The 22219-nt window shown below is 42.5% G+C and overlaps 1 protein-coding gene across 1 annotated transcript in view; it reads right to left on the bottom strand.

Annotated features, from left to right (window-relative positions):
* Positions 1-15920: 15920 nt before the first annotated feature.
* APC2 (APC regulator of WNT signaling pathway 2) overlaps positions 15921-22219 on the bottom strand; it is a 122408-nt gene continuing 116109 nt past the window's right edge. Inside the window, exon 16 of the mRNA XM_069739755.1 lies at positions 15921-22218. Within this exon, the coding sequence (XP_069595856.1) occupies positions 17061-22218 (5158 nt within the window). The 3' untranslated portion in view covers positions 15921-17060. The remainder of the gene's footprint in view (position 22219) is intronic.

Below are 22219 nucleotides of genomic sequence, written 5' to 3'. Positions count from 1 at the left end.
TAGCCCTAACCCTAACCCTAGCCCTAACCCTAACCCTAACCCTAGCCCTAACCCTAGCCCTAACACTAACCCTAGCCCTAACCCTAACCCAAACCCTAGCCCTAGCCCTAACCCTAGCCCTAAACCCTAATGGGAAAATGGAAATAAATACATTTGATTAATTTTTCCCTAACTAAGGGGGTGATGAAGGGGGATTTGATTTACTTTTATAGCGGGTTTTTTAGCGGATTTTTATGATTGGCAGCCGTCACACACTGAAAGATGCTTTTCATTGCAAAAAATATTTTTTGCATTACCACATCTTGAGAGCTATAATTTTTCCATATTTGAGTCCACAGAGTCATGAGAGGTCTTGTTTTTTGTGGGATGAGTTGACGTTTTTATTGGTAACATTTTCGGGCATGAGACATTTTTTGATCGCTTTTTATTCCGATTTTTGTGAGGCAGAATGACCAAAAACCAGCTATTCATGAATTTCTTTTGGGGGAGGCGTTTATATCGTTCCGCGTTTGGTAAAATTGATAAAGCAGTTTTATTCTTCGGGTCAGTATGATTACAGCGACACCTCATTTATATAATTTTTTTTATGTTTTGGCGCTTTTATACGATAAAAACTATTTTATAGAAAAAATAATTATTTTTGCATCGCTTTATTCTGAGGACTATAACTTTTTTACTTTTTTGCTGATGTTGCTGTATGGTGGCTCGTTTTTTGCGGGACAAGATGACGCTTTCAGCGGTATCATGGTTATTTATATCCGTCTTTTCGATCGCGTGTTATTCCACTTTTTGTTCGGCGGTACGATAATAAAGCGTTGTTTTTTGCCTCGTTTTTTTTTTTCTTTACTGAAGGGGTTAACTAGTGGGACAGCTTTATAGGTCAGGTCGTTAGGGATGCGGCAATACTAAATATGTGTACAACAGAGGAATGGAGGGCACCATCCAACACAATAGCAAAAGACAAGGGTTCAACCCACAGCATGACCTACAGTAAGATCCATGAACACCAAGAAAAAGATGTCATGCTATGTAGAGGGGAACACCAAGCAATAACAAAAAATAAAGAAATAACTTCAAATACTTTATTATGTCGAACAAAAGAGCACAAAACAACACACTACAATTTTAAAAACATTTAAAAACACACAAATGTGACGTCATAGATTCCTATAAGGAACCTCCCCCTGGACATGTAATGTGGTAGGAATTCGTATAGAAAATAATTATTTACTCATGGGTACAGCTGTCCTAAATACATATTCAAGATGATAAATCTAAACATGACACAACCGGCTTATAGTCACACAAATCAATACAAGATGAAAATAGTGAAAATTTGTACCTGGCCCAGCTCGCAGCACAAGATAACGGGCACTAATACAAGAAAGTGTGGTCCTGTTGTTGTAATGGGCAACTACTATACGAGTATGTATAACAAATATATCCAGTATAAATAGGTGATACCAAAACGAGTATATACATTTGTCTAAAGCAGGACTAGTAGGCTATCCTGCTATAAAATAAGCACATACCTAAACCCATATATAGCGGGTATACCCATACACACAAGTATTGACCATAATGCAGACATGGACCAGGTAGAGTGTCATATTTTTAGGTAGGCAGAAACCCAAATATATAAATAGTAGATGTACCCCTAATAAACAGGAGATAGCCGAAATGACAATAGAGCAAATAAATGATGTCTAAACCTACAAGAGTACGTCTACATTAGACACTCATATAGTTAACCACACATATATAAAATGAGATGACAGTGGTAATGAGGGCTAGGGGGCGTGTAGATCCACGTACCTTTTTCTCAAAGAGATGTTTCCGATCCTGTTGACAGGCATGTTGAAAGGCCCCCGAAATAAGTCTCTGTGGATATCCTCTTTTCTTAAAGCGGGCGGATAAATCCCTCGCTTGCTGTCTAAATTCTTCGTCTGTGCTGCAATTTCTTCTGACACGAAGGAATTGACCCTTCGGGATCTCTTTTCTAAGGTGGAACGCGTTGGGCCTTTGCCCCCCTGGACCTCTGTATGGATGGGTATTCTGGTCATGTTCTATTAGCGTCACCATTCCAATTTGTACGGGGATGATAGCTCTTTGCCCTTTTAGCGGGCTTTTTTGTCTCTATATGCCGCATATACTACTATTTGTTCGTTTCTCCTAGGCTTAAATGCCCAGGCTGAGGGTTGCTTCCGCATCCACATATGGTCTTTGTGTATATGGGACAAATGCAAATTTATCATATATGAATTTCAGCATTAGGGGCTTATCACCTCTCGGCTGTCATCTCATTTTCTATATGTGTGGTTAACTATATGAGTGTCTAATGTAGACGTACTCTTATAGGTTTAGACATCATTTATTTGCTCTATTGTCATTTCGGCTATCTCCTGTTTATTAGGGGTACATCTACTATTTATATATTTGGGTTTTTGCCTACCTAAAAATATGACACTCTACCTGGTCCATGTCTGCATTATGGTCAATACTTGTGTGTATGGGTATACCCGCTATATATGGGTTTAGGTATGTGCTTATTTTATAGCAGGATAGCCTACTAGTCCTGCTTTAGACAAATGTATATACTCGTTTTGGTATCACCTATTTATACTGGATATATTTGTTATACATACTCGTATAGTAGTTGCCCATTACAACAACAGGACCACACTTTCTTGTATTAGTGCCCGTTATCTTGTGCTGCGAGCTGGGCCAGGTGCAAATTTTCACTATTTTCATCTTGTATTGATTTGTGTGACTATAAGCCGGCTGTGTCATGTTTAGATTTATCATCTTGAATATGTATTTAGGACAGCTGTACCCATGAGTAAATAATTATTTTCTATACGAATTCCTACCACATTACATGTCCAGATGGAGGTTCCTTATAGGAATCTATGACGTCACATTTGGGTGTTTTTAAATGTTTTTAAAATTGTAGTGTGTTTTGTGCTCTTTTGGTCGACATAATAAAGTATTTGAAGTTATTTCTTTATTTTTTGTTATTGTTTGATGTTCCCCTCTACATAGCATGAATACTAAATATGTGTACTTTTATTGTTTTTTTTTTATTTAGATAAAGAAATGTATTTATGGGAATAATATATTTTTTTTTTCATTATTTAGGATTTTTTTTTTTATTTTTTTACACACTTGGAATTTTTTTTAAAAACTTTTTTACTTTGTCCCAGGGGGGGACATCACAGATCGGTGATCTAACAGTGTGCACAGCACTCTGTCAGATCACCGATCTGTCAAAGAGCGCTGCAGCGTTACCAAGTGCCTGCTCTGAGCAGGCACTTGGTAAGCCACCTCCCTCCCTGCAGGACCCGGATGCCGCAGCCATATTGGATCCGGGCTTGCTGCAGGGAGGAAGGTAGGAGACCCTCGCAGCAACGCGATGGTGCGGGGGTCTCAGGGAAGCCCGCAGGGAGCCCCCTCCCTGCGCGATGCTTCCCTGCACCGCTGGCACATCGCGATCATGTTTGATCGCGGTGTGCCGGGGGTTAATGTGCCGGGGGCGGTCCGTGACCGCTCCTGGCACATAGTGCTGGATGTCAGCTGCGATAAGCAGCTGACACCCGGCCGCGATCGGCCGCGCTCCCCCCGTGAGCGCGGCCGATTGCGCTGGACGTACTATTCCGTCCTTGGGAAGTAGGGCCCACCCTGTTGTGAATCCCGCTCTTGGGCTCCCTCCGGTGGTTGTAAGTGGCACTTTTGTGAGTTCTGCTCTTCGGCTCCCTCCGGTGGTTTTAAGTGGTATGACTGCTCCTTGGATTTAGCTGTCAGCAGCTGCTTCCACTGATTGTCTATTCTGCTCGGCTATTTAGCCTGGCTCTTTCCTAAAGCTTGTGCCACTTGTCAATGGTTCCTGGTTGGATTCACATCTCTTTGGATTTCCCTGTTATCCTGACCAGTTCAGCAAAGCTAAGTCCTTGCTTGCTCTTTTCTGTCCACAGGTTGTGGACTTATCCGTTCTGTGCTTTCTATGTTTGTCCAGCTTGTCAGTGTGAATTAATTCAGTTAAGCTGGAAGCTCTGGGAAGCAGATTTACCCTCCACACCTTTAGTCAGGTGTGGAGATTTTTGTAAACTCTGTGTGGATATTTTGTAGTGTTTTATACTGACCGCACAGTATTCCATCCTGTCCTATCTATCTAGCTAGACTGGCCTCCTGTGCTCATCCTGGTTTCATTCTGTGTATGTCTTTTCCCTCTCCACTCACAGTCATTACTTGTGGGGGGCTATCTATCCTTTGGGGATTTTCTCTGAAGCAAGATGTTTTCCTGTTTCTATCTTTAGGGGTAGTTAGTTCTCAGGCTGTGACGAGGTGCCTAGGGAGTGTCAGGAGCATCCCACGGCTACTTCTAGTGTTGTGTTGAGCTTAGGGACTGCGGTCAGTACAGATACCACTTCCTTCAGAGCTCGTCCCATGTTGCTCCTAAACCACCAGATCATAACACCACCCCACATGGACGGAATAGTATGTCTAATGGCAGAAAGGGGTTAATTTAAGGCCTAGTAAGTCTGTCTGCGGTTCCTCCTTCCAATTGTCCTCCGCTGACCACACCAATGCTGCCTGTGCACCCCTGCAACATAATTAAACCTTTATTGAGCCTATTTTTTTTATTTTAGGCCTAAGTCTGTCTGCGGTCACTCCTTCCAATTGTCCTCTGCTGACCACAGCATTGCTGCCTGTATATCCCTGTAACCTAATAAAACCTGCATCAAGCCAACTTTTTTAATTTTAGGCCTACTAAGTCTGTCTGCGGTCCCTCATTCCAATTGTCCTCCGCTGATCACACCAATGCTGCCTGTGCACCCCTGCAACATAATTAAACCTGCATTGAGCCTAATTTTTTTATTTTAGGCCTACTAAGTCTGTCTGCGGTCCCTCCTTCCAATTGTCCTCCGCTAACCACACCAATGCTGCCTGTGTACCCCTGTAACCTAATAAAACCTGCATCGAGCCAACTTTTTTAATTTAAGGCCTAGTAAGTCTGTCTGCGGTCCCTCCTGCCAATTGTCCTCCGCTGACCACACCAATGCTGCCCGTGTACCCCTGTAACCTTTTTTAAACCTGCATCGAGCCAACTTTGTGGTGTAAGGCCTACTACCAGTGTCTGTCTGCGCCACTCAATACAGCTGTCCTCCCCTTAAAAAAGCTGAGCTGAAATTGTCAGGTTTTCAGCCTATCGGAATTTGAAAACTGCATTGGGGCCACAAGTTTGGTTGGGTTCTACAAACGGTGTCTGCAGCTCCAAGGTGTTCTCCTGGTTTCCTGTTCTGAGCTTCGATCTTCAGGCTCTCATTAAGTAGTTGTTAATATAACACTGCATTTGGCCTACTAGTTTGGTTGGGGCCTACTAACGGTGTCTGCCGCTCCTTGCTGTTCTCCTCCACTGAACAAAGCAGTGCCGCCTATTTACTACTGTTACCAATTTTGAACTGCATTTAGACTACTTACTGATTTGGGCCTACTCACTGTGTCAGCCTCTCATTACAGTTGTCCTCCACTGAACAAAGCAATGCCGCCTGGTTAGTCCTGTTACCAATTTTGAAATGCATTTAGCCCACTTTATTATTTGGGCCTATATCTGTGTTTCCTCCTCATCCTGCCCATTGCCCAGCCAGTGCTAGATGACTCTGCTGGTACATTGACCCAGACCACTGCATTCCCCTTGCACGCTACACAGCCAGATTCTGACCCTGCTGAAAGTGGGGTTCCCCTTCCCGCATACTATACCACCTTACACAGGGACAAAGAGGAAGGTGCAGATGAAAGTGCAGGTTCCTTCATCAGGTGGGGGGGGAATACTCATTGGCGACGTCACTGGCACAGGGCCCCTCATAGTACGCAAAAGTGTCGCTGCCGGTGGGTGGTGCCCCCGCCGTGCAAACACACCGCCGTACTTTGAGGGGCCCTGTGCCAGTGCCAATGCGAACGAGTGGGCCCCCCCCTGCTTGCTCAGGATCACAGCACTTGCAAAGTTGAAATACTTACCTCTCCCTGCTCCACTGCCGTGACGTGGTCCACGTTTCCTGGGCCCACTAAATACTTGAACCAGCCATACCCCCCACAACTTTAGCCAAATGACCCCCAATGTCCAATGCCTAACTATTATTATAAGGTAAATTAAGATTGACAAGCTTCAGTACCAAGAATGGATGTTTTTGCCATTAAAATGGGCACTGTAGGTGTTTTCCTGGCCTCCACTCACTGCCGACTATGCTTCCCCATTGACTTGCATTGGGTTTTGTGTTTCGGTCGATCCCCGACTTTTCGCGATAATCGGCCGATTTCACTCGACTCGACTTTTGAGATAGTCAGGTTTCGCGAAACCCGACTCGACCCTAAAAAAGTGAAAGTCGCTCAACCCTAGTTATGACTTGTTCACTACCATCGTTAGGAAAGGCTAGGTGATGCAAAATTCCCAGCTTTGTAAAAACCCAGCCTCCTCTAACCTAGTGCAAAAAAATGCAGCCATGGGTTCTACTAAGCAGCCGCCTAGCACTCTGAAAATAGGAATGGTGGAGGCCCATAAAGCAGGAGAGGGCTATAAGAAGATAGTAAAGCATTTTCAAGCTGCCATTTCGTCTGTTCAAAATGTAATTAATAAATAGCAGTTAAGAGGAACAGTGGAGGTCAAGATAAGGTCTGGAAAAACAGGCAAAATTGCAGTGAGAGCTGCTAGTAGGATTGCTAGAGAGGCAAATCAGAACTCCCGCTTGACTGCAAAAGACCTTCAGAAAGATTTAGCAGACTCTGGAGTTGTGGTACATTGTTCTACTGTTTAGAGACACCTGCACAAATATGGCCTTTATGGAAGAGTCATGAGGTTAAAATAGAACTCTTTGGCCACAATGATCAAAGGTATGTGTGGAGAAAAAAGGGCACAGAATTTCAGGAAAAGAACATCTCACCAACCATTAAGAATGGGAGTGGATGATTCATGCTTTGGAATTGTGTTGCAACCAATGGCACGGGGAATATTTCTCGGGTAGAGGGAAGAATGGATTGAATGAAATTTCAACAAATTCTTGAAGCAAACATAACACCATCTGTAAAAAAGCTGAAGTTGACAAGATGATGGCTTCTATAAGTGGATACTGATCCTAAACACAGGTCAAAATCCAAACTAGACTGCCTCAAAAGGCGCAAGGTGAAGGCTTTACTATGGCCCTCACATACCCCTGATCTCAACATCATTTGAAAATCTGTGGCTAGGCCTCAAAATATCAGAGCATGCAAGACGACCCAGGAATATCGCAGAACTGGAAGAATGTTCAAAGGAAGAATGGATGAAAATCCCTCAAACATAAATTGACACTTTTGGCTTGTTACAAAAAAGCATTTTTAAGCCATGATACTAGCATTACTAGCTACTAACCATGCAAGAGCCCAGTTTCCTTTTTGTATTTTTTGAAATGTAAAAAATTATATATCTATGTATTTTTTTTTTTGCCTAAAATACAAAGGAAATGTGTCATCTTTAACTTTAGGCCCTTTAGAGATCATTTTATTTTTAACTTGCTTAACTGTTCACAATAACAGTAATTTTAACCAGACTTTTACATGTAACTGTAATTGCAACAATTTTGGGGGGGAAATACTTAATTGTCTGGGACAATTTCAAGGGTACCACCACATTTGGTCATGAGATTGTACGTACCGATCTCTATGTTCTGTAATCCTATCAGAACCGGAATGTGATTTACGATGAAAAAGTAACACACAAAATTGATGATTGACCCAACTAGTCTTTGTCGTGCACATGGTACAAAGGAAAATCAGAACAGCATTGGCAATGGGAGAAGACAGCAAGCGTTAAGCATATTGATACCCGCACTGCGTACCACATAGAATGAAATAGTCCTAACAGTTAAGTATTTTAATATCAGTACTTCTATATGTATTTTTGTGACAGTATCTTTTAATATTCATGTGGCAAAAACTGCAACATATGCAGTTTTTGCCACAGGAATAGTTAGAGATATACTGTTGGTGTTCATAGGAGATTGGAGGCTGTAATTTTTGTAAAGTTTGATTTGAACTTAGTTCAGAAAAAAAAAGTTGTTTTCATACATCCATCATTAATGGTCCGAGTATGGATTGCAATGTATGGACCAGCCATGAGTCTCCTGACCCAAACCCAACAGCATCATATATACAGCTCTGGCAAAAATTACCCTATATACTCGTTTATAAGACAAGATTTTCAGCTAATTTTTTTGTGCTGAAAACACCCCCCTTGGCTTATACACGAGTCATTGTCCCAGGGGGTTGGCGGGCAGGGGGAGCGGCAGGAGCCGGCAGCTGTCACATCATACTCACCCACTCCTCGCGCGATGGCTGCAAGTCCTCCCTGCATCACTCTGTTGTCCCAGCGAGGCAGCTTCTTCCTGTGTTCAGCGGTCACATGGTACCGCTCATTAAAGTAATGAATATGGACGCATCTCCACTCCCATAGGCATGGTGCGCATATTCATTACTTTAATGAGCAGTACCACGTGACCACTGAACACAGGAAGAAGCTGCCATCCCATGACAACAGAGAGATGCAGGGACATGCAGCGACAGTGCGAGCAGGATGAGGAGGACGGGGGAGCCGAGCAGAGCCATGCATACAACAGAGGGGAGGACAGAGGAGCCATGTACACAACAAGGGGAGGACGGAGAAGCCATGCACACAACAGGGGGAGGACAGAGGAGCCATGCATACAACCGGGGGAGGATGGAGGAGCCATGCAAACACCAGGGGGAAGATGGAGGAGCCATGCATACAACAGGGGGAGCCACACATACCAGGACAGTGATGAGGTGACAATGCATACCTAGCTTATACTCGAGTCAATAAACTTACCTATTTTTCCCTGGCAAAATTAGGTGCCTCGGCTTATACTCACGTCAGCTTATACTTGAGTACATACGGTAAGAGATCACTGCACAGTTTTATAAAAATCAGCTTCTTTACATGTCTGACAGCCATTTCATTCTAGTGTCAGTTGAATTCCAACCAGAGTACACCTCATTCTACTTAATGTGCTTCTGATTAGGTGATCACCTGAACCAAATCTTATTTCACGATGGAAAGTTTAAAAAACACTGCTGTGGTGTTCACAATCCTCTTGTAATAGGACAAGCTGAATGGCAAAACAAGTGCTAGTAATATCCCATATGTAATAGGAATGAAAAAATAACTTTAAACCATGCCACAGGAGTTGAAAAGTCTTGAGTGACAAAAAGAAGGGCTCAATTCTGGCTTTACTAGCAGAGGGACACAGTAAGCGTCATGTTGTCTCCATCTTTAAAATTTTTAAGACGGCAGTCCATTGCAACAAGGTCAAGCAGCAGACATTGGGGACAACAAAGCTACAGACCGACAGAGGGTGAAAACGGCAGGACTCTAAGTCATGTAAAGTTAGAAAATAGCCTTTCATCAATGAGAAGCAAAGAAGAGCCAGGCTGAAGTTTGCCAAAGACCATAAGGAATGGACCATAGAGGACTGGAGTAAGGTAATCTTTTCTGATGAGTCTAATTTTCAGCTATGCCCAACGCCTGGTCGTCTAATGCAGTGTTTTTCAACCTTTTTTGAGCTGCGGCACACTTTTTATACTTAAAAAATCCCGAGGCACACCACCAACCAAAATGGCACAAAATGGTGCGTCCAGGTTTGAGATGAAAGTCTGCAGTCATTCTATGTGACTGCAGGCTTCTGAATTCTCACAGCGCAAGCACTGCACACTTTCAGGATTCTCCCTTGCCGGTGGCCAGAGTGGACGGTCATGACAGCACAAGTATGTGATTTGGATACTTCTGGCCACATTCTAACTAGACGTGTCCGGCCTCAGTCAATTCATTTTCATTGAATGAGGCCACACATGTCTAGTCAGCACGTGACTGCATGTATGTAAATCACCAACATCAGAGAATTATGATAGCAGTGTGCACTGTGAGAATTCAGAAGTCTGCAGTCACATAGTATGACTGCAGACTCATCACAACCTTGGACATCCCCTTTAATGTTCCTAACAAATAAAAATGAGAATTAGTATCACAAAAAAAACACATTTACATCCAGGTACCTGATAGATGACGTTGTTTGTGGAGTCGCCTCTTTCTTTTCATCTTCACCTTGTCCAGATGCCATGATGACTCTTCTCATCCACCGGCAGAGCTCGTTTCTGCAGACTTCCATCTTCTCCTGTCTTCTGCAGCACATCCCGACACAACACCCTTAAAGATAGCAGTGTTATTATAATGCTCCGGAATAACAATATCTGCCCTAGGCTGAGCCCCTGAGTAAATAATTGCCCCTCACTTTATTCCCAGCACATAATATGACCCTCACTGTCCCTCTTATGGTACATGCCATCCACACTACCCTCTCTCTCTTTTCCATACTTCACACTGCCTTCTCATACGGTGTCCCTCATAGAGAGCCCAGTCTCTCTACTGTGCCCCTTCATTACACTCCTCCTACTTGGCATACTGTCTCCTCCTGGCTGTTACCCTCACACTACTCAGTATCTATTATGTGTCCACTCACACTTTCATCCCCCCATACTGTCTGCACACATTTCTAATAGCCTCCTCCTGTACATCCCCCCCCTGCTAACATACCCCTTTGCTCTCTCCATATTTCCTCCTCACACATTCCCCCCTCACACATTCCCCCGACTCCCCATACTGTCCTCACACATCCCATCACCGTTGCTCCCAGTACTGTCAGCACACATTTTTCCCCTCGCTACTGTGTCCACCCCCATCTCCCCACTCACCCCCACAGAATATATCCACTGCCCTTCCGATAGAATAAATCCATCCCCTTCCACAGAATAAATGCACCCTGCCCCACACATGCTAAATAAATTCCAGCCCCCCCCCCACGTACACACTGAATAAATCCCCCCCACACACTGATTAAATCCCCCCACACACTGAATAAATCCCCCCCACACACACTGAATAAATCCCCCCACACACTGAATAAATCCCCCCACACACTGAATAAATCCCCCCCACACACTGAATAAATCCCCCCCACACACTGAATAAATCCCCCCACACACTGAATAAATCCCCCCACACACTGAATAAATCCCCCCCACACACTGAATAAATCCCCCCCACACACTGAATAAATCCCCCGACACACTGAATAAATCCCCCCACACTGAATAAATCCCCCCACACACTGAATAAATCCCCCCACACACTGAATAAATCCCCCCCACACTGAATAAATCCCCCCACACACTGAATAAATCCCCCCACACACTGAATAAATCCCCCCACACACTGAATAAATCCCCCCCCACACACTGAATAAATCCCCCCCACACACTGAATAAAGCCCCCCACACACTGAATAAATCCCCCCACACTTAATAAATCCCCCCACACACTTAATAAATCCCCCCACACACTTAATAAATCCCCCCACATACTCCCCATAAACCCACCCCACGCTGAATCTTCGGTGTCTTCAGCTCCACAGCACAGGAGCACTTACCACCAAGTCTCTTCTTTCTCCTGCGCGCCGGATAGTGACGTCAGCAGCGTGATCACATGACTTGATCACGCTGCTGGCGTCGCTCTGACCCAGCGGTCAGAGCCTCAATTGTACTCGCAGCTGGTAGATGTCTGCGAGTACAATTGATCTCCGGGAGCCGGCGCGCTGCAGCTTCTCTGTGCCGGCTGTCAGCTTGACAGTCGGCACAGAGAACAGCTGACTCCCGTTCCCCGCGGCACACCCGACCATGTGTCGCGGCACACTAGTGTGCCGCGGCACACTGGTTGAAAAACACTGGTCTAATGGTTAGACAGAGACCTTGAGAGGCGTACAAGCCACAATGTTTTGCACCCATTGTTAAATTTAGTGGAAGATCGGACATGATCTGGGGATGTTTCAGCAAAGCTGGAACTGGGCAGGTTAACCTTTGCGAAGGACATATGGATCAAGCAGCATACAAGGTTATCCTGGAAAAACAGTTGATTCCTTCTGCTCAGGCAATGTTCCCCAACTCCGAGGACTGTTTTTTCCAGCAGGACTATGCACCATGCCACACAGCTAGGTCAATCAAGGTGTGGATGAAGGACCACCACATCAAATCCCTGTCATGAGCAGCCCAATCACCAGACCTGAGCCCCATTGAAAACCTCTGGAATGTAATCAAGAGGAAGATGGATAGTCACAAGCCATCAAACAAAGAAGAACTGCTTACATTTTTGCACCAGGAGTGGCATAAGGTCGCCCAAAAGCGGTTTGAAAGACTGGAAAGCATGCCAAGACGCATGAAAGCTGTGATTAAAAATCATGGTTATTCTACAAAATATTTATTTCTGAACTCTTCCTGAGTTAAAACATTAGTATTGCTGTTTCTAAATGATTATGAACTTGTTTTTTTGCATTTTTTGTGATCTGCAAGCAATGCATTTTTTGTTAGTTTGACCATTTCTCATTTTCAGAAAATGCCGTACTTTTCAGACTATAAGACGCACTTTTTTCCTCCCAAAATATTCATTTCTCTTAAGTATCGGCACACGTGACCTCCGGCAGCAGCAGGAAGCCGTTGGCTGACACTGCGCGCTACTGAAGAGTAATGAATACTCACTGAGATCTCCAATGAACAGTCCCGGTGAGTATTCTGATAGCTGTGCTTTGCTTGTGAGCAGCGCATGATGTCCCTGCCATGCGCTGCTTACAAGCATTAATCAGCTGTTGGCACCAGAGTAGGATACTGCGATTGCGAGGGAGCGGGGGAAGGTAAGTGTAATGGTTTGTTTTTTTAAATCTTTTCTGATGAGGCCATGTATACCAGAGACGGGATGGGGCCAATCAATCATACCAGGAACTGGATGGGGCCAATCAATCATACCAGGAACTGGATGGGGCCAATTAATCATACCAGGAACTGGATGGGGCCAATCAATCATACCAGGAACTGGATGGGGCCAATTAATCATACCAGGAACTGGATGGGGCCAATCAATCATACCAGGAATGGGACGGGGCCAATCAATCATACCAGGAACGGGATGGGGCCAATCAATCATATCAGAATAAGAATGGGACCATGCATACCAGGACTGGGATGAGGCCAATCATATCAGAATAAGGATGGGGCCATGCATACCAGAATAGGGATGAGGGGACCATATTTACCAGCATAGGTGATCTTAAGTATAGAATTGACCACATTTTTGCTTCAGTTTATTTTTTTCCTAATTTCCTAATTTTCCTCCTCTAAAACTTAGGTGCATCTTATCGTCCGGTGCGTTTTAAAGTCTGAAAAATACAGTAAATACAAAATTTAATGCTTGGAACTTCAGAGATATGTTGTCTGTAGTTTATAAAATTAAATAACTATTTACAATTTACTCAGAAATATACCTATAAAGAGAAAAATCAGACAAACTGAAAATAGGGCGGCACGGTGGCGCAGTGGGCAGCACAGCAGCCTTGCAGCGCTGGGGTCCCGAGTTCTAATCACACCCAGGACACCATCTGCAAAGAGTTTGTATGTTCTCTCCGTGTTTGCGTGGGTTTCCTCCGGGCACTCCGGTTTCCTCCCACATTCCAAAGACATACTGATAGGGAATCTAGATTGTGAGCCCCAACGGGGACAGTGATGATAATGTGTGCAAAACTGTAAAGCGCTGCGGAATATGTTAGCGCTATATAAAAATAAAGATTATTATTAAAAATAAAGATTATTAATTATTGCCAGAGCTGTATCTATGAGGCTGTTGAGTTCAGGTTAGGAGACACACAGCTGGTCCAGATATCATGGTCTGTAACTGGACCGTGAATGTCAGATTTGTGAAACCAATCTATGGGTTACAGATCCTGTATTAAACCGCGAGCTCTCAAATGGACTTTATTGTTAGCTGATTCCACAGTTTTCTATGACGTATGAAATTTAAAAGCGTTAGCAGCTAAATGGTTCTATTTTTAAATAAAATCTTATTTTAAAAATTCTTGTACATTTATTTAATGGGTAACTGTCACCAGGTTTTTGCTACTTCATCTGAGAGCAGCATCATGTAGGGATAGAGACCTTAATTCCAGTGATATGTCACTTACAGGGCTGCTTGCTATCATTTTAATAAATTTACTGGTTTGTGCAGATCCATAAGTTGTCTGATTGTTGACTTCTGTATAACCCCACCCACACCACTGACTGACAATTTTCTGTCCATGTACAGTTTACAAAGAAAGCTGAAAATCAGCGGTGGGGGCGGGATTATACAGCGCTCACGAATATGGTGGACTACCTGGCAGCAGGTTTACTAGTCCTCTACTTATAATCTCCTGATGATAAAGCAGTGAATTTATCAAAACTATATTAAGCATTCCAGTAAGTGACACATAGCTGAAATCAGAGTTCCTGTCTCTTCATAATACTGCTCGCATATAAGGTGGCAAAAACTTGATGACAGATTCCCTTTAAAAAACAAATATCCCAAACAAAAAGAAATATCCCAAAGACGTCCATGTTCTTTAACTCATATCAGAATTATCACTTCCTTTTTTGTGGATTTTTTGTCAATTAGATCAAGTTTTTACCTACCTACAATTTAGTTAACTACTATATCTGTGGTGGTACAAGAGCTGTGACCCCCACTGTTTGTCAGGGACTTCCGTTCCTGGTTACATGGAGCGGTGGTCAAACCTGAATAAAGATGCAGTTCCTATACAGGTGCTTCTCAGAAAATTAGAATATCATTAAAAAGTTAATTTATTTCAGTTTTTCAATACAAAAAGTGAAACTCCTATATTATATAGAGTCATTACAAACAGAGTGATCTATTTCAAGTGTTTATTTCTGTTAATGTTGATGATTATGGCTTACAGCCAATGAAAACCCAAAAGTCATTATCTCAGTAAATTAGAATACTTTATAACACCAGCTTGGAAAATGATTTTACAATCTGAAATGTTGGCCTACTGAAATGTATGTTCAGTAAATGCACTCAATAATTGGTCGGCTCCTTTTGCATCAATTACTGCATCATTGCGGTGTGGCATGGATGTGATCAGACTGTGGCACTGCTGAGGTGTTATGGAAGCCCAGGTTGCTTTGATAGCAGTCTTCAGTTCGTTTGCATTGTTGGGTCTGGTGTCTCTCATCTTCCTCTTGACAATACCCCATAGATTCTCTATGGGGTTAAGGTCAGGCGAGTTTGCTGCCCAATCAAGCACAGTGATACTGTTGTTTATAAACCAGGTATTGGTACTTTTTGCAGTGTGGATACAGCACTCTGTGAACAACCAACTCCTTTATCAATGACCTTTTGTGGCTTACCCTCCTTGTGAAGTTTGTCAATGACTGCCTTCTGGACATCTGTCAAGTCAGCAGTCTTCCCCATGATTGTGGAGCCTACTGAAACAGACTAAGGGCCCTTTTTAAATGCTTAGGAGGCCTTTGTAGGAGTGTTTTGCTAATTCTTCTAATTTACTGAGATAATGACTTTTGGGTTTTTCATTGGCTGTAAGCCATAACTATCAACAATAACAGAAATAAACACGTGAAATAGATCACTCTGCTTGTAATGACTGATGATTTAATAGATGACTATCACTTTTTGTATTAATGAAGTGAAATAAATTAACTTTTTGATGATATTCAAGTTTTGTGAAACGCACCTGTTCTCAACCACTCCATTCAAGCATAGACCGAGGTCCTCTCTTCTGGTGTAGTGGGAGTCTCAACAGTAGTCTTAACTGTTACGAGTTATCCTGTGGTTAAGCCAAAAATGTATCTCAGAGGTGCCCCTGGTTCTTGTCCTGTTTCCTGGTAGAGCCAAAGGTAACATTTCAGAACCACATAGCATAGCAAGTTACCACCACTAGAAATATCCTCCAATGACCATAATGAGAGGGTATGCACAGTCACAACAATTTACATTTCATAAACTGCGATATTTATTTGTACATTTCATACATTGAAGAAACTAAATGGCATTTAATCTACTCATAAAAGAATGCTTGAAATGTAGATACTGAGATGCAAACTCCTGTATTGTGCTAACATTACAAGTGAAGCTTTCATCACCTTCCTTCTGCATCAAATGCCCTATAATGCCCATAACAAGATTAAAGCAAAGGCCCGCAGGGAACAATAGTCTTGATAATATTTGCAGATTTAAAGGAGTTGGCTCATTCACTCTTTCTTTTCTTCTAGCATTATGAATGTGATTTATGTTTCCACAAAGTAGGGCATGAATTTGTCTCTGACCTTGACTCAAAGATAGAACATAAATGTCTCTACACGTGTTAAAGTAAATTCTAAAATATTGGCACATGGGATAGCTATCTATGTGACACAAAGGAGCAAAAAAAATGTTCCAAACATACAAAGTTCAGTACTCCTCCAGCTTCTCTCCTTCAATGTTATTAAATCGAAATCATTTTCATTTGGCAATATAAAAAAGATTTTCGGACGCATTTACTTCTGCTGTTCTGCAGGGTTAGCGAAAATGTATTTTCAGCCATGCTTTTTCTGAGTCCGTATTCTTAAGCTGAACCAACATACAAAGAATCGTATAGAAACGTGCAGCCTGTATTTGGATTAAGGCTTTGCTCCAAGCATTTTTAGGTCTTGCATTGGGTGTGATTGTAGTTACCAGGAGTAGGAGTAATCAAGGCAAGCCAATATTGTATAATGTCTTTGAAATGTGGCTTCTGTCATAAATAATACTATATAACTGTTTTTTTTGGTAACAACAAAGCCTTAAAAATACAACTTTCAACGGAATGGCAAGTATTTGTTTTATTGCCCTTTAGAACATATGCAGATTCTCCAGTATTCATAAAGTGCCAAAATACATCACAACCAAAGTGTCATGGTGCAGCCACCCTCAGGAAGTGTTTGTGGTATTACATGTGGAAATTATTATTTTCCAGGTGGACTTTTGAAGGGTTGGTTGAAGTGAGAAAACAAACAATCCAGGCATCCAGACCAGCACTTCTAATCCAAGTAAAATTATCTGTGCAGTTGCCTTCCAGATCACGTAGACCAGACTAGCTCATTGCCTGCAATCACTCATTGGTTACCTTTCCTGCAGTTTCCTCTGTGACCGTCACTATAGGACTTGGCACATAATTAAATGGTGTAACTCTTGCTGCCCTACTGGGAGAACTGTGCCTGCTTGTGGGTAAGTTTACTACTCCTAAGGCTACTTTTCCTGATTCAGGCATTGCTGTGGAAGTACCAGGTCTGTTTCTGCTTTCTATTGTGGGTGAGGTGCTAGAATTTGTCTTGTTACTAGTAAAATCTTCTGTCTGCACTACAGCATCACTTGTTTTCCTACGTGGCTCAATAGATTCCTCTGAAAGTGGTAAAGCGCATGCAGGCAACGTGCTTCTCAAAATATGTGGGATATCTTCATCTCTTATGCGTCTCCAAGTTGCTCTGCCTGAACTAGAAGGGGTGTCAATCCTCGGAACTCTTGTACTTAGAGTTTTTGATGTGCCCTGGCCTCCCCTACCTTCTGCACATGACCATGGGAGATTGATGTGAGGAGAGGAAGAGTACCTTTTGAAAGGTTCAGGTGGAGGTGGCATATTTTTGACAGGTAGGCGAGATGGGCTTTCAGAACTTGTCCTACGTGGTTGACGGTTTGGTGATAAGGGAACTTTAGATTTCGAAGACTTGTGCACTTTTAGCTCCTCGCATCGTGACGAGCAGAGAAAAACAGCAGGTAAAGCAGCATTGCTCCGGGGAGCAACTCTGTGTTGTCGCTGTGATATAGAGAGGTCAGAATGCTGACGCCTAATCCCCCCTGCCGATTCCTTTATAAAGGTAAGCTGACGCAGGATTCCAGATTTTTCTGACTCACTGTTTCGCACTTGGTTAAGACGGCTGCCCTGAGCAGTGGGTCTTTTGCTAGGACTTTGTCGAGGACTTGCACTAACAGATTCTATAGCCAAAGGTGAAGGACCAGCTGGACCCCGAGGACTTGGCTTTTTCATAAAAGGAATTCGCACAGGAGATTTTTGCGTTTTATTGCCAGGACCTTGGGAGTTCCTTACTCCCTTTGACTTTGGAGATGGTGGAGTCACTGTAGATTGTGCTTTCTGTGATGGGTTGGTATTACAAGTAGGACCATTATTGATTCGAGCTGGAGGTGTAGCACTTCTTTTTGGTAAAGTTATATCAACTCCAATATCTGCAGACTTTCCTAAACGATGAAGACTCCTGGACCGCATACTATTAGTGACTTTTGAGATTTCCTGAGGTTCGTTATTCTGATTTGATTGCTTGGCTGCTGTTATCTTGTCTTGTGCAGGCATGTAGATCACTGTCCTTCCACGGTAAACCATGGGTATATTAGAAAATGATTTTTGACTGGTATTAGCTACTTTTCTTCCTATATTACTTTTTGACCCTTCACTACTGCTTGATATTGGACTTGATGCAGAGATTTTAGAGCGCTGAGGTCTATTTTGGATTTGTTTATGCTGTCCATATAAAGGCTGCCGGGCTGATACAGAAGGGCTAGACATAAGTGAGTCTGAAGAAGGACCTCCGGAAATAGTTGAGGATTCCCTGGAAATAGAAGCAGATGCTTGATGTATCCAGCTGATTATGGAGTTAGCACCTTCCTTGATTGCTTCCCAGTCCACACTGTCCAGATCAGACATATCATCATTTTCTGCTTTGTCTTTAGCGACATGGAGAGTTTCCTCTTTGTTCTTATGGTTATGTTTCCTTTTGCGAGCTGACAGCCGTCTCCTTCTAGGCATCATTGAACTTGCACATTTTTCTTCATCTGATGTATGGCTTGGTGAGGATTCACGATTCCCAACATGATTACTGTATTTCCTTACTTGTAGCCTTGAAGACTGTTTAATAGGTTTATCCATCATTTCTTGGGCATACATAGGCTCAATGTCACTAATAGAGCTCATGGAAGAGCTAAGAGAATAACAAGGCATTGGTTCATCCTCAATCAAATTACTAAACTGAGCAGTAGCATGATCATTTTTGTCAGCACAAATAGGTTGTTTGATTTCTTGACGTTCAGGGTACTTACATTTTTTTCTTGAGGGTTTTGATGCTTCTGTTTTCCTCCTTAGAGAATCTTTGTTTGAATTTACAATATCAATTTCATCTTCATAAAAACAGTAAACGTCTTCTTCTGTTGGTGTAGTGTGACAAAATGACTGGAAAGCAACGTTCTCGTGAGAATTTTCTCCTTGCTTTATGTCAAGTCTTCTTGGATGACTAGAAGAACTAGTACTTCTTTCAATATTTTGAACATAATGAGAAGGAAGTTTGTGAAGTGCATCAAGGCTTCTACCTACGTCTGTTTTTTTATGTGTTTTAAACATAAAACTTGCATTGGAAGGTCTATTGAATTTGTTGCTAGTTTTTGGAGAACCAACACAGAACATATTTTTTTCTTCTGTAAATGCTACATTTTCACGGGAAAATTTTTTTCTTTCATCTGTGTGATGATGACTATCTAACATAGTTCCATAGTCTCTAATTTCCATTCGGCTTTTCGGTCTATCCCTCTGGTCTTGATTTTCTTTGAAAGAATACTGAAGAGTTTCATCACTAAGAGAAGCAGCACTCGAGAAATTTACAGGAGTTCCGGCTGCTGAGTCTGTGAAAGAAGAATCATCATTAACCAAGTCTTTTTTAGAATGGAAAGTTTTTGCTAGCTGTGTATGAGCTGGAACTAACATGTACACTGGTAATTGGACTGGCTTTTTCATCTGAGAGTTCACAAGGTGTCCAGAAAGAACTGATGTTTTCATTTTACGCAACCTGGGAGGCATAGCTGAGTTGATGCATTCTTTTAAAATATCTATATCGTCATCTGATCCAAGTTCCATCTCTGACTTTTTCATAAATCCTAAAAGCCGTTCTTCACGATTGTCTCCTTGTTTCTCATGTGCTACAAAGTTCAAACTGTTTTTCTCAGGAAATGGTGGAATAAGTTTGAGCTCAACATCTTTTTGAATATAATGTTCATGCAAGGGCAATGCACTTAGACTAGATGCACATGAGAAATTTTCAGTTGGCTTTTCCACAGTAAAGTAAATCATGGAGTCAATATCCCGAGGAATCTGGAACCTTTCTTTGAAATCTGTTATTTCCATGAATTTTTTCACATTGTTTTCCCACTGGATATTAAACTGACTTGCTTCCTTTTCAAGGTGGATATTTGGGTCAAAGCTTGGTGTTTTACTTCTGCTTGGTGGCATGGTCTGTCCAGGGCTGTCTGGCAATTCACTGGGACTAATAGTTCCACTGATCATCTCACTACATGGGTCACTTTGAATAGAGCTAGCAATAGAGGGGCTCTCAAAACTACCCAAAGAACTGACAGAACTGCATCGGCTCATCACTAATGGTGTCTCCTGAATGTAGTTTTCAGAGGAGCTAGATGGAGTCATATCTTCATTCCTAGATGGTGAGGCATCATATGTAAAATGCTTGTCTGTTTTTTCCATAGGAATAGCAATGGGCTGAGAGATGTTGAGGGTGCTTCCACCTCTCTCGGCTGCTTTAGACCTGCCTGGTTTCCTCTTATCACTACTCGTGCAGCCATCTTCTTCTAGAATTTCCAAGGAAGAGTCACTATCTAGCTCATTTTCGCTGCGGCTTGGTCCGTCCAGAAGGTTGTCTCCAGAAGAAAGAGAGGAAAGGGAACTACAGCGGGAGAAACATATTGGAGTACCTTCTACTGCATACTTTTGCAGTGATTCCTGCTCTCCTGTTGAGGAAGAATGAAGAGAGGTCTTATCTAAAGGTTTTGAAAGTATGTCAGAATTCTGTGATGGAAGCATCCATGCTTTCTTCTTTGCAGTAATAGCCTGCTGAAAAATGTTGACAGGTAATCCTGACCCATTATTTGCTAAATTGTCAATACCTGAAATGTGCTTGTAAGATGGAGATAACTTTATAGTATGCACCAATGTCTCTCCAGAAAGTTTATTACCAGCGTCATCTACTACCTGCTCATCATTTTTTTCTGTGCTATCCATAATTTGAGCTCCTGGAAGAGTAAGTTTTCTTTTCCTCAGATCATAGAGTTCATTTGGATTTTCTCTTGACAGCCCTTGTTTCACATCACTTTCATTGGGATCCTTTCTCTCTGGTTTAATAACTAGCACATTTTTTAAATCAAGACGACTTGGCCGTTTCTGATACCTTTGTAACTCTTCCTTGTAGTCAAGTAAAGCAGCTCTGCTACATGGTCTCATATGTTCTTTTGGGCAGTATCCATCACTTGTGCTACCACTGTTTAGACTGTCATTAGAGAGGCTAGTGTAAGCCGTTTTTAAGCGCAAAAGTGCTTGAGCTCGACTTAAGTTATCTCTTCTCATCATTCCACTGTTGTCAGAAAATCTACATGGAGAACAGGACTGAGCTCTGCCCTCATGTAGTTCATCTGAACCATATGGCCAGTCAATACAGTGATCCTCTGAACTAAGACTGAAGCTATCATCAGAGGATGTGTGCATTGTGGAAATGTCTTCCACCAGTCTTTCAATTTTTGCTGCCGTACAAGTTGCCAGTTTCTCAGCAAGAATCTCATCTTGAGTATTTTTCAACTCATGTTTATTGTTATCTGATTTTTCTGGCTCTACACCCCTTCTAAATGATGCAGTTTTTGGCACAGTCTGTCCCTGGGTGATAGAGGAGTTAAGGTACATGGAAAGTACAGAAGAATTCCCTGTATCTGCACTGATAGATGTATTTGGAATTTCATCATCATCAAAGCAGCCAGAATCTGATGCATAATCTTTAACCAGACTTTCTATGTGCCGTAAAGGTCCCTTCACTGGCTGAGATTTTAGCCCTTGTTTGTCCATAGAGTCAAAAGTCTCTGCTAAATGCTTTGCATCAAGCTCAGCTTCTAGAGCTTTCTGTTTTCTCATGTAAAGGGATGGCATGCAAGACCCTGGAGAAATAACAGAAGCATCCTTGTACTTGAGCGGTCTGTGTGCCAACAAGTTTCTCAGGGCAGCCGCACTTCCCATGGCAATCATCTTGTGCTTGGAATGGATAAGATTGCGCAGCATACTGACACCTCCCAAATCCCAAAGAAGTTCCTGGTCTTGAGGACACCTAGCAGACAGATTCCACAAAGTCCCACAAGCATTGCTAACAATGGTCAGGCTGTGGGATTTGAGATGCTGAAGAAGAGTCTGAAGACAGTTGTGATCACGAAGGATGTGCC

Source organism: Ranitomeya imitator, chromosome 1 (assembly GCF_032444005.1).
Source record: "Ranitomeya imitator isolate aRanImi1 chromosome 1, aRanImi1.pri, whole genome shotgun sequence".
NCBI classification, from domain to species: Eukaryota; Metazoa; Chordata; class Amphibia; order Anura; family Dendrobatidae; genus Ranitomeya; species Ranitomeya imitator.
Note: the sequence above shows the minus strand (reverse complement) of the source record. Positions and strands in the feature narration are given on the sequence as shown.